The 13,243-nt window shown below is 33.2% G+C and overlaps 2 protein-coding genes across 3 annotated transcripts in view; one reads left to right on the top strand and one right to left on the bottom strand.

The window, feature by feature from the left end:
• Positions 1–13,243, top strand: part of LOC133190276 (coiled-coil domain-containing protein 96-like) — a 266,577-nt gene that overhangs the window by 133,088 nt on the left and 120,246 nt on the right. The window lies entirely within an intron of this gene.
• Positions 1,881–13,243, bottom strand: part of LOC133190275 (protein CLEC16A-like) — a 117,559-nt gene continuing 106,196 nt past the window's right edge. For both annotated transcript variants that reach the window (XM_061325794.1, XM_061325795.1), the window contains exon 23: positions 1,881–4,613. In XM_061325794.1, coding sequence (XP_061181778.1) covers positions 3,592–4,613 — 1,022 coding nt within the window. In that variant the 3' untranslated portion in view covers positions 1,881–3,591. The remainder of the gene's footprint in view (positions 4,614–13,243) is intronic.

The following is a 13,243-nucleotide window of genomic DNA, read 5'->3' as shown; positions in this document are numbered from 1 at the left end:
TTCCTTCAAAAATCAATGAAGCGGAACGAAATGCAAACTTGATCTGTAACTCATCAAGATACACTCACATACCAAAAATCAGCTCAATATCTGCAAGCGTTTAGGAAAAAAGTGCGGAAAACCAAGTGGGACAGACTGACAGACAGACAGAGGGACAGACAGACAGACGGACAGACAGACGGATGGACAGACTCAGAGGAAACCTATAGTCCCCTCTGGTTTCACCGGTAGGGGACTAACAAAACTTTTCTGAGGAAAATTTTCTCGGCAAAATTTATTCTTTTATTAAAAAAATAAATATGTGGTATTCATGGGGTTCGAACCCTGGCAATAAAAATCCTGAGTGTTATTTTCTTTCGAGACTAGCACGCTAACCACTAGACTACACAAGTCCTGATGAAGAGTGGCATTTAAATCATGTTTGTGATATGACCCTTGACTTAATGGACTTCAAGTATTTCTCGAAAAGATGCGAATGTTATGTCACAAAAGTATATTTTTAAGGTATAGTGGGTCATTGCTCCATATTTTTGGTAACCAAAAAATGTATATTTTTATGCAAACTTTGAGGATTAACTTTCAAAAAGGTGGAGCGAAGACCCACTCATATCGAAAAATAGCATTATAGTATGAGAAAATGACTCTTTTTGCCCGCTTTAGTGTGTGTCTAATATTTCTCAGGCAAATAATTTCAATCTTTGAGGGATTTTTGCAAATTATAGAGATTTTATATAAAGTATATTTTAATGTTAGACGAAATATCAAGGAAAATTTTGATATAATTGAAATTTAATTTTTCATCTTCATGTTTGTCACACTATAGGCTTATCGCTCGTCATGTTCACCCATCTCCTTTTAATAGTCTTTTATTTCACTCTAAATACTAAATTCACAAATTGAATATAAATTTTATATATCTGAAGCTATGGGCATTCTGCACACCTTGTTCGCCCATCTTCTTTAAAGTGTCCTTTCCGGTCTTGGAAGAAAATACCCCCTCCCCTTTCCACAGTTATGATGTAGCTTTAAAGTGCTGTTTTCGTACGTTTCAGCAATACCCTGTTTGAAACAATGATAAATCTACACCTTCCAAGAAAGCTTTGTATTTTGTTAGATAATAAATTGATTTCCAATGAAATACTCCTCCACAAATTATTGACAAATAAGTTCCCGGAAAACACTTGGTATGTTGTCAATTTTCTGATAGACCTTGCTGTAAACCCCAGTGAAAATTTTATGATCTACTTTTGAAACTCTTGCCAATTTTCTTGTTCGGCTATTTTAAATATGCCATACTAGTAAATTTATTTTAATGAATTCAATGAAAGTATTAATATAAACTTCCCTGTTCATGCTTGTATGAGGATGTCATATCTACCCATATAGAAAATACTACCTGAATAAAAAAAGACCTTAAAAAAAAAAAAAAAAAAAAAAAAACATAATCATTCAGATATTGCCTTGAAAACTGGTGCATGACCATTCGATAGGAAGTTTCAGTTGCAACCTCACCGAGTCCATTTGTAGGGCCAAGTGCTCCTCGACGTCCGAGATATTTTAAAACTTGCTGTTAATGGGAAATACGTGTCGTATCACCCTTTATCAGCTGTAGATTAACATGTCAAGGTCACTTCTAAATTTATGCCATATTCTATAACGAGTTATGGAGTACAATTTATTACTGCTGTTAGATTCTATTTCTAGGTGACTATGTTTCTACCTATGAAGCATGGCAGTGTATCTACTTACATGATTCATCAAAGAAAGTCGAGTTCTATTTTGTACTCCATAATACCTTTATTTTCAGTTACAATGAATTTCTTTTTCTTTTTCAATGAAAAATTTATTTATTTTTTTTTAACAAACAGGTGTACAATAATTAACAACACATACAATACATATTGCACTTTAAAAATAAAGACATATTTAAATAAAGTTTCTTCCAGGAATTAAAATAAAATGAACAGAAATTCTAAAATTAACTTATCTTGAGTCTGATCTTTTAATGTACACATCGCAAAATTGCCTTAATAAATTATAAATTATCTGAGTAATTGCCCTAGATAACTAATCTTAACAGATAAAATGTGTGAATTCTTGTTAATCTATTATTATGTCAGTTTAAATATCGTCTTTGAATAACCCACATTGATTTTCTTTCATTTTCATTTTCTGTATAGCAACTCTCCAGGAAGCCCAAAACAAAATCGAAAAAAAGAGAAAAATGTGTGAATTTTTACTTTAACGGCAAAAAGAATCTAAAATAACTCAAGTAAACTTTTAGTTTTATATTCTGCATTTACATTTTCGGCTCATCACACTTTTCTCATTTTCTCAAGTGGGGGGGGGGGGGGGGGGGGGTGGTCTCTCATACCCGCTATGCAAGCTCTATTACTCACTCCAAAGTAGTCCCTGCGTCACATATAGTAGGCGTAGAAGTAGAGTACACATATATAAGTGTTTAAGGTTCAAGGAAAGTAAACAGTTTTTATAAGGAAAGTATATCTATATATTTATTGAGGAAATGAAAATGTAAAAAAAAAAAAAAAAATCACCAGTACCCTTTTTACAAGATTATTTAGACAATAACAAAAGCAAAAATGAAGCTTGCATAGTGCATCCTGGGGTCCCTGGTGACAGTGTGAGATTGAGATGGGGTTAAAATTTGGAGTGGAGGCTCTTTTGTCAAAAAATTGTTCAGTTTTGAGATTTAAAAAAAAAAAAAAATATTGTACCACTTTTCTATAAATGCTAAACTTATAGCATTGACTGCAATATGAATTGTATTTTTGAGAATTTTATGGTAAACAACATATTGGAAATATTTTCTACAATTCATTTTCACACCTGCATAGAATATCTCTCTGACCAGAGAGTTAAACACTGTACCTGCTTATTGTAACCCCCCCCACCCCACCCCCCTTCCTGACTTTAGTATGGCCTTAATTTATTTAATTTGAAGGCAGAAGAGCACAAGTTTCCACAGAACATTCTTAAGAGACACATCACATTTCACAATGTACAATGATTCCCCACTTGTTGGGAATTAGTTTGAAATAGTCAATGCAAAAATCAACTTTTAATGTTGCCTCAATACTAAATTGCCTGTATAATAGTTTTACCAGCATTCTTAGTTATCACAATTGACACCAAGTCTATGAATTCAAATGCCTTAAACAACTAAATAATCTTGGACCCCCCCCCCCCAAAAAAAAAGAAAAGAAAAATAATTTAGACCACCATAAACAAGCATTATTTTCTAAACATACATGGGAAAGAATAATATGCATCACATGTATTAAGGCTACTTTTATTACCATTACAATATCTTAAAATCTTTGTTATCTTTTTAGTGTAAGTTATCTGTGCATACCGATATATAAAGCAGAAATCATTCTACTGGTAAAAGTGAATAAGAAAAATCTAAAACTGAAAAAAAATCACATTTTCCAAAATACAAGTATGCATATATTTGAAAAGAAATCACATCTTTGTTCAATTAAAAGTCATTTTTGTAACCAATTGTTGCAGTTAACATAAAATCACTCCTTGACTTTAAATATCACCTAATACCCATTACATACATGTATATCACACATTTTTAATAGAACCCTGCAGGTTCCCATCCAGACTGGATTCTGGATCCTCTTCCTCCTCCACGGAGCCATAGTGCTGCTGAACCATCTGAGCCAATTTAGTCAACTGCTGTGAGGTGGACTCATCCAGACCTTGACCTACCTGCACTATCTGACCCCCAGCAGAGTTTTTGTTCACTTCTGCTTCAGAAGAAGCTTTCACAGCAAACAGTGGTTTACTTGCACTAGTTGATCCACTACTGTTGCTTCTAGTCAGTTCTCCTTGAGTGTCACTGCTTGAGCTGGACACATCACTAACACTTCTGATTCTCTCTACCTCTGTAGGAGGCAATAATTTAGGCCCCAAGTTTTCCTCCGAATTGATCTGATCTCCACCCTGAGGAAGAAGGGAGAGTGTTGGAGCATCAGCAGGTCTGAGGGTTTTGGGGGACTGACTAGATGTGTCTCGAGTAAAGCCATAAGTCTGAGGGCTATTTTCTGAGGATGAGGTGGAGGATTGTGCAGGGGAGGAGCTCAGTGGGATTGGACTACTGTTACTATGGGGCCTGCTGACTTCTGGCTGTGTAATTGTAACCGTCAATGACGTAGCAAGTCCTTTCTTTGTCTGCTTTTTCTCATTCCGCCTAGGACTGTGGGAGTGACTTCTACTTGGATGAGTAGACTGAGGCCCAATTAACTTTGTCCCTGAGAGCTTTCTCCCTGAGTGTCTCTTCTTTTTCCTTGATAAATCCTCTAATGGGATCTCCTGTTGTATTTGGACCTCGGGGGCCATATTAACAACTCCCCCTGTGTCCTGATTAAAGGATTGGTATGCAAAGGCTGCAGCCTCCTCTGCTACCTCCACATCCTCTGTTGCTGTGGCTCCTACTGAGGAAGTTTTCGTGTTTCTTTCTGACATTGTCCCTGAGGATGGGCTTTTCCTAGAACTCGACACATGACCTGATCGTGGCCTAGAAGCACTCTGTGCTGTAGAATCTCTAGGTGAAGAATCAACCACTCTGACTGGATGACTGCGACCTTAAAAAAAATTGATATGAGAATTTATTAAAAATAAATTAATCCTGTTGTGGCTATAAACTTGCCATATTTAATTAATTAATATTTCCTAATGTCAAGGAAAAGGTTAACTTTTATTTTGGACAGTTTCTCTCATTTTAGCTGTAAAATTTGGGTTTGTATGAGTGTAACTGTAAGAAGATTACTGGATCAGAAAAATAGAAGAAAAAGTTTCATCAGGAAGTGGGAAAACACTGGGTTAATTCACTCCAATTCTTATTGGTGAATTGTCCAATCCTGTAATTTTAATACAACAAATATACCAGATGACAGTATCACTTGATTGGTCCTGATACTGATCTCAAGCAAACATGATCCAGCAGAGATTATAATCTACAGAAGTTAGACTTGTATTTTATGATATCTGATCTTCATATTTTATATAATCTAATTCACTGTAAGAGTTTAATTTTAAATTTTACTTGGTAACCTGTTATTTGCAAAAAAAAAAAAAAACAAAAAAAAAAAAATCCTTGATGTACATTTAGGAAACTTCAGAGTGCATAAAGAAACGATATTGCAAAAATAATCAATTGAAAAAAGTAGAATTATGGATATTAGCATATTTAATTTCATTAGCAGCATTAATGTGTATTTGGTAACAAAACTTGCAACTTACTTTAATAGAAAGAGAGAAAAAAAAGATAAAAAATATTTGCCACATTATCATTAATTAATTCCTTTAAATACACCTGACAGACATCTTGTAGCCATAATAATTGCTTCCTTTGTTTTTTTGTGAATTTTAAAAAGTCCAACATAAGCAAGATTATTAATTGTAGTTTGACATTGGATGAGGATAAAACTGATTTATTTTGAATCAGGCAAACATTCATTATAGTGTAGTGAATGCAATCTCTCTCCCCCCTCCTTCCCCAACAACAACAAAAGTATGGAACACCTGAGGGCCGTGTTGAAAGGAGTGACTTAGTTTTTCCTCTCTTTTTCTGAGGTGGTTATACCATGAAAGTATTGAGAATTGCTTTATCATGATGTCTTTTGGACCTTGCTTACATCTGGGCACTAAGTTCTTTGACATTAGAGAAGATATTCACACCTTATGACTGAATACCTAATTAGCACTGGTCTACAAGGAATTATTATTTACACTCTAGTAAAAGTATAGCTGCACTTTCATTTGGCTAAGAATTTTTGTCAATTTTAAGTCATTCTGGGTTTTAGACTCTTGTTTTGTTGTTTTTGTTTTTAAAGAATAACAAAGTTATACAAAGGGTGCATATTTCTGCAATGATAAAAATATTACGGGAAAAAATATGTCTCTCTTTCCTCAGGCCTATAAAATTCAAGATACAAATGCTGATACGAAAATTCAATGTGAATGTACTTGTTAACATTACATGGATAATAACAATTTGCAGGGTGCATGGAGTAAGTAAAGATAAGTATTCGTTAGATGTCTCCAACATGAAAATCAGATAATAAAATACCATGAAATAAAATCCTGACACTCTTATATCAAATCATCATTTTTCAAAATTTCAAAGCTTGAACTCTATTAGAATTCTCAGAAAAGATTGTCAAATTTGCAGATTTTACACTAGGTTAATTTTCATGACTGAATGATCAATGCAAATTGCAGACTTTGACCAACCTGTGGTTTAAATGTCTAATTCATTGACTTGTTCAATTCATAATGAGCCATCAAAAGTTTTGATAAATAGATATCTGTTTCTGGTATCTCCTACATCATTTTTAACAATATAGGTATTATGTGGAAAGCATAGAAAATTCCCTGTACAATGGTATAATTTTGCTTGTCTATACAAATCTAGACAATAATATGCAATCAATGGATTTCTTGGAAACACTCTGTGCACCTGCAATACCTTGTGCATTTCCTTATAGAGATGTACAAAGATACTAGAGTGCATGAAGAAAATACGAGTTTCCACTGAAAAAGGAAATTCCAAAATGTGCCCCAGTGAACAATTTCAATTTTTACCTATTTGTAGTTTTAAAAAAGAGCCTGATAAAAATAAACTGTTATCTTTATTGACCTTGATTCTGTTAAATAAAACATTTCCTCTCTAATTTTACACTTATTATTTGCCTCAGCAATTGTGAAAAACGTAAGACAAAAAAAATTGTGCTTTTACATGCATCATTTTTAAAAGAACCTCCAGGTAAAAAACGGGTAGCCTTGATCATATTCCCAGTTGTAAGATAAGATTGATAAAAAAAAAAACGGAAGATAAAATCTCTTCACCCTTATTTAAAAGAGCACTCAGACGATAATATTTCTATCTGGGAAGTGTTAGTAGATGAACAATGTAAGGTAGATCATCAAACCAGTGTCCAAACAGACAACAGATAAATTCAAGTTATGACATGATAAATTGGAGAAAAATTCAGATACAAGACAATTCCAACCCATAAATTGAATGAAATTCAGCTCAGTTGTAAACAATACATGGCTCACTTATCGTCATTTTTTTTTTTTAAGTTAAAAAAATATGGTCATCCTCAATTGACAATTTAGAGGTTGAAAATCAAGGCCAAAGTCATCTAAACAGGCAACATTAAAAACAAGTTTTCCTGAATTCTTGTGTGTAAAATTTTCAAGATTAAATATAAAAGGTCATTCATTACAGTTCTAAATAAGGAATATGAACAAAATTGTTGACCAGACAAAAGGATAGATCAATTTCATTATGCACTCCTGATGATAATTTAAGTTTGAATTTATATACAACTTTGTTGTGTCATGTCTAGGGATGCTATTCAAGTGCTAATTAAATTAATTAAAACTCCTTAAAACAACAGTACATGTAACAAGTCATTACAGTCAAAATACTGATCCCTAATATTAATAGAATTATACATATACTCGGATAAACTAATGTATCATAAAAATCTGAACTTTTTAATACAATAAAACACTTCAGACTGCAATTCCCCTACTTTAATTGTATCTCAAGAGTATGAAATGCATTCAAGCATCGTATCACCCACATATTCCAACCTAAATAACATGTATATTTTAAATTTATTTCCTTTTTGGTCACAGAGTCAGATTTTCAGGTTATCAGTCACACTTTATGAATGATCACAAACACAGTCATGTATCATACAAGGATTTTAAGCTGTCAATCCTTTTGAACCTGTTTACAGTTCTACAATGTAACACACCCACTAGTGATGTATCCTACCTAAATGGCTTCAATTACAATTTCCTAATTTTTCCTCCATAACAAAGTAAAGGATCTCATGGAGCGCAAGAAAAAAGATCTCTCAATTCTTTTAAAGGAGGAATCACATCATCATTTCAACCAATTAGGAGATCCAAACACATTCTGTTTTTGGGAAACTACAGGTTCAACTAGCACATTTGCATCAATTCACAAAAATTTTAAAGATAATGATGTGGGAACTACTTTTTTGTCTTCATCGGTGGCATAATGATTTATCATTATAGTCTTTGCAACTGAGAAATAAATCAATAACATTTTTTTTTAAAATCATGATTGTATAATTTCTAGAATGATAAATTAATTACAAATCAATCTTAAAAATTAAAGGTTTAGTAAAATAAGACTTCATTTCAATTTGTCTCTCTCCCCCCCTTTTTTGGATGTTTTACATGCATCACCTATCTAATCACATTCATGAAAGAAAATAAGAGAATTTGTTATTTCTTTCTTAACAGCCTGATTACCACTACTTCATTTATTGTCAAAATAATATTCCTCCAGACTGTAGCTTCAATTGTTAGAAGTATAAAAATTGACACAAGTCATTTTCTTGCTAGAAATTAGAGAGAAATATATCTAAAAAAGACTTTCTATTGAAAAAGAATTCATTGATACAGACTACGAAAGAGACATACAATACTAAAATTTCACGACAGTTGAGAAAAATACTGTGACCTTGGGAAAAAAAAAATCTTTGCTGCTGATATATATATATACTCCCCCTCCATCATTTTTCATGTTATACAAACATTCTGTAGTTAATGTTTTGGTAAAACAAGGTTGAAATTGAGGGCACTTCTTATTCATGAGAATAGTTACACAAGACCATCTGTTCTCGACAATTTCATTCTCACATACATTTTTATCATTAAAGATTATATAACAATAACTAGAATTCATGAAAATATTGTCTCGCTCAAAAATACCATAAGATTTTCTCGCAAAAATAAGGTGTACGTTGCAAAAGTTTGGTGATCTACAGTATTAATACAAGAAACCTGACCTACAAGAGAAAGTCCCCATCATTAAAGGGAGATGTAAAATAGGCTCTTAATCATCAAGCAAAATCATGCGAATTGATAGGTACCTAACATTTAACAAAATAGTAAGACAGTCATTTCATAACTATAAAGTCATTTGTTTCACTTACAACTTTAAAGTGTTATGTACTAAGAGTTTTATTTACATCCATTCAAAAGTCATAAAAAAGAGAGATAAAAATACTACGACTGTATGTAAAACTCAAACAATGGAAAATAACTAAAACACAGTCATCAAACTTATTTTTTAACATCAGTATAAAAAAAATAGATCAAGGCAATCGATTGCTTAAACACTTAACTGCGAACCAGGAAGTTTATGTAAGGCTGTTTTGTGACCTTCTTAAACTATCAATGACACTAGGATACACAGAAAACAAACATTATTCAAATCTTTAATCTGCACTTATCAAGCCGGATATTTTTCTCCATAATCTGTCTTCTTGGTATCCATTAATAAATCTTTACCCAATTTTTTCAGGATATCTTGACAAGAGAAGGAGAAGGATCTATACTTGAAAGTTCAAGAGCTCTTGTCTGATAGATACATTGATAAAATTTCCATTTTTGGTCATTAAAAAAAGAATTAAAATAAATATTTGAAGGAATAATTTTCAGAAAAAGTTCCTGATCAGTATTACGTGTAATAGACAAACTTTTACCGATTGCATGCAGGATGTTAAGTTTTGTAAAGCCCATAATGTTATAAGGACAGTACATATATATATATATATATATATATATATATATATATATATATATATATATATATATATATATATATATATATATATATTGATCACATAAAAAAAAAAAAAAAATATGAATCAGTTCTTTTTTTTCAGGGAAAAATCCTCGTCAATCCTAAATTTCTATTGAATAAAATCAGGAAACAAACTAGATTTAATATGACAACAAAATCTATTGTGGTTTTTTGCACAAGTTCTGTGAAAATCAAATTATTTAAGAGAAAATAATAAAGAGAGGTTGATAATATTTAAAATAAGCTCGACTAAAACAAACAAGAGGTCCAAGGGCCACAACAATCACCTGAGTCACTTTGGTCCTGCTGTTCTGTGTTCGATTTTTCCCCCAAACATACATGTACTCCTCTGTATTACTTAATTGCCTTTTGTGGCCCCATTCTATACACAGGGACTATGATTTGAACAAAAATGGATCTACACTACCAGAGGATGCTTCCACATTAATATGATTCATCATGGATTTGAGGAGTTTCAAAGATTTTTCCCTATATAATCCCTATTATGGCCCCACCCTATCCCCAGGACCATGATATGAACAATTTACAATCTATACTAACTCAGAAAGCTTCCACATAAGTTTCAGCTTTCCTGGTGCAATGGTTCTTGAGAAAATAATTTTTTAAAGAATTTTCCTATAAATTTTATATTTCAATGTGAAATTTTGATTTCCTATTGTGCCCCCACCCTAAACCCGAGGGCCATGATTTGAACAATTTAGAATCTACACCACCTCAAAAAGCTTCCACGTAACTTATAACTTTTCTGGTCCAATGGTACTTGAGAAGATTTTAAAAGATTTTCTTATATATTTCAATGTAAAACTTTAGATTCCCTATTGTGGCCTCACCCTAACCCCAAGGTCCATGATTTGAACAATTTATAATCTATACTACCTAAGAAAGCTTCCACATAACTTATAGCTTTTCTGGTCCAATGGTACTTTAGAAGATTTTAAAAGATTTTTCTTATATATTTCAATGTAAAACTTTGATTCCCTACTCTGGCCCCACCCTATCCCAGATGGACATGATTTGAACAATTTATAATCTAAACTACCTAAGAAAGCTTCCACATAAGTTTCAGCTTTCCTGGTCCAATGGTTCAAGATTGACAAAATAATTTTTTAAAGAATTTTCCTATACATTTTATATTTCAATGTAAAACTTTGATTCCCTTTTGTGGCCCCACCCAAACCCGCGGGCCATGACTTGAACAATTTAGAATCCCCACTACCTAATAAAGCTTCCACATAAGTTTCAGTTTCTCTGACCCATTGGTTCTTGAGAAGAAGATTTTTAAAAATTTTTCTTATATATATATATATATAAATATATATATAACAAGAGGCCCAAGGGCCTTAACGGTCACCTGAGTATAATTCAACAATTTAGAGGATTTATAGAGTATAAAATGAACTGAAAGGTGAAGCTTTGTTGCCCAAAAGCAAGAAAAATAGGGTGATCAGGATCAACAAAATAATTAGTCTACTGTTCATTAACAGTTCATAAATTAGGTTCTAATCTGTTCCCCATTTATCAATATCACCATACAGTATATGAACAAATTATCAGTGATTCTGTACTATTTCAATTCCTTGATGAAATCCCTTACATTGGACTCTCTGAATTGGTCTTTGATGAACATTGAATAAGACAAGTTATTTTTGTCTCATTTTTATTTATCTATTACTTACAAGTCTACCTGATCATTTAAACTATAAAAGTACTTTTTGTATTATACAATAAAAAATCTTGCATAATTCTCCTCTTCTATTAACCTTTCAAGTACATTATTTACAGTGATTAATTATCAAAAGTAAATAGCAAAGGGGAATAACTCCTCTCAGTTGAATACAAATTAATAGAGCTCTGGCCAGGACCAGAACACTTGACCAAATGGTCCAGATGTTCAAAAATTTTTTTTATATTAAAACTTTTACTCTATGTCCAGGTGCAGAGAAGATTTTCAATGAAATAATGCATTTTTACTACAGATTCTCTATAATATCAATAGAGCCCCCCCCCCCCCCCAAAGCACCAGAACCCCTGACCTTGGGGCCATGAATTTCACAATTTTGGCAGAGTCACCCTTGCTTATCATAACTATGTATTCAATTTGTTTCAACAATACCCAGGAGTAGAGAAGAAGATTTTCAAAGAAATAATGCACTTTCACTATATGATCTATATAGCCCTGCCCTAGTGCCAGAACCCATGACCCTGGGGCCATGAATATCAAAATTTTGGTAGAGTCACACTTGCTTATCATAACTATGTATTCAATTTTTTCAATAATACCCAGGAGTAGAGAAGAAGATTTTCAAAGAAATAATGCACTTTCACTATATGATCTATATAGCCCTGCCCTAGTGCCAGAACCCATGACCCTGGGGCCATGAATATCAAAATTTTGGTAGAGTCACACTTGCTTATCATTACTATGTATTCAATTTGTTTCAATAATACCCAGGAGTAGAGAAGAAGATTTTCAAAGAAATAATGCACTTTCACTATATGATCTATATAGCCCCACCCTAACACCACAACCCCTGACCCTGGGGCCATGAACTTCACAATTTTGGTAGAGTCACCCTTGCTTATTATAGCTATGTATTCAATTTGTTTCAATAATACCAAGGGGTAGAGCAGAAGATTTTCAAAGAAATAATGCACTCACTATATGATCTATATAGCCCCGCCCTACCACCAGAACCCCTGACCCTGGGGCCATGAATTTCAAAATTTTGGAAAAAGCATCCTTGTGCACCATTACTATGCACTTAGTTTGTTTAAATAATATCAAGGAGCAGAGAAGAAGATTTTCAAAGAATTAATGCATTTTCACTATATAATTAATAGAGCCCCGTCCTAACACCAGAACCCCTGACTCTGGGGCCATGAAATTCACAATTTTGGAAAAGGCATCAATGCTTATCATAACCATGCACTTAGTTTGTTTATATAATATCCAGGAGCAGAGAAGAAGATTTTCAAAGAATTAATGCATTTTCACTATATAATCAATAGAGCCCCACCCTAACACCAGAACCCGACCCTGGGGCCATGAATTTCACAATTTTGGAAAAATCATCCTTGTGCACCATTATCATACACTTGGTTTGTTTAAATAATACCCAGGAGCAGAGAAGAAGATTTTCAAAGAATTAATGCATTTTCAATATATAATCAAAAGAGCCCCGCCCTAACACCAGAACCCCTGACCCAGGGGCCATGCATTTCACAATTTTGGAAAAGGCATCATTGCTTGTCATAACCATGCACTTAGTTTGTTTAAATAATACACAGGAGAAGAGAAGAAGATTTTCAAAGAAATAATGCACTTTCACTATATGATCTATATAGCCCCACCCTAGCACCAGAACCCCTGACCCTGGGGCCATGAATTTCACAATTTTGGTAGAGGGCTCAATGCTTATTACAATCATGCCAACAGTTTGACTGCTTGATGTCCAGGAGTAAAGAAGAAGATTTTTAAAGATAGCACTAATTTTGATGGTTTTAGCCCCACCCCTCAGGCCTCAGGGGGGCAGGGACCATGAAATTCACAATTTT

The sequence above is a fragment of the Saccostrea echinata genome, unplaced genomic scaffold, assembly GCF_033153115.1.
Source record: "Saccostrea echinata isolate AGI-Se365-2 ecotype Australia unplaced genomic scaffold, CSIRO_AGI_Sech_v1 ptg000022l, whole genome shotgun sequence".
Lineage (NCBI taxonomy): Eukaryota > Metazoa > Mollusca > Bivalvia > Ostreida > Ostreidae > Saccostrea > Saccostrea echinata.
This window is presented reverse-complemented; position numbering and strand designations above follow the sequence as displayed.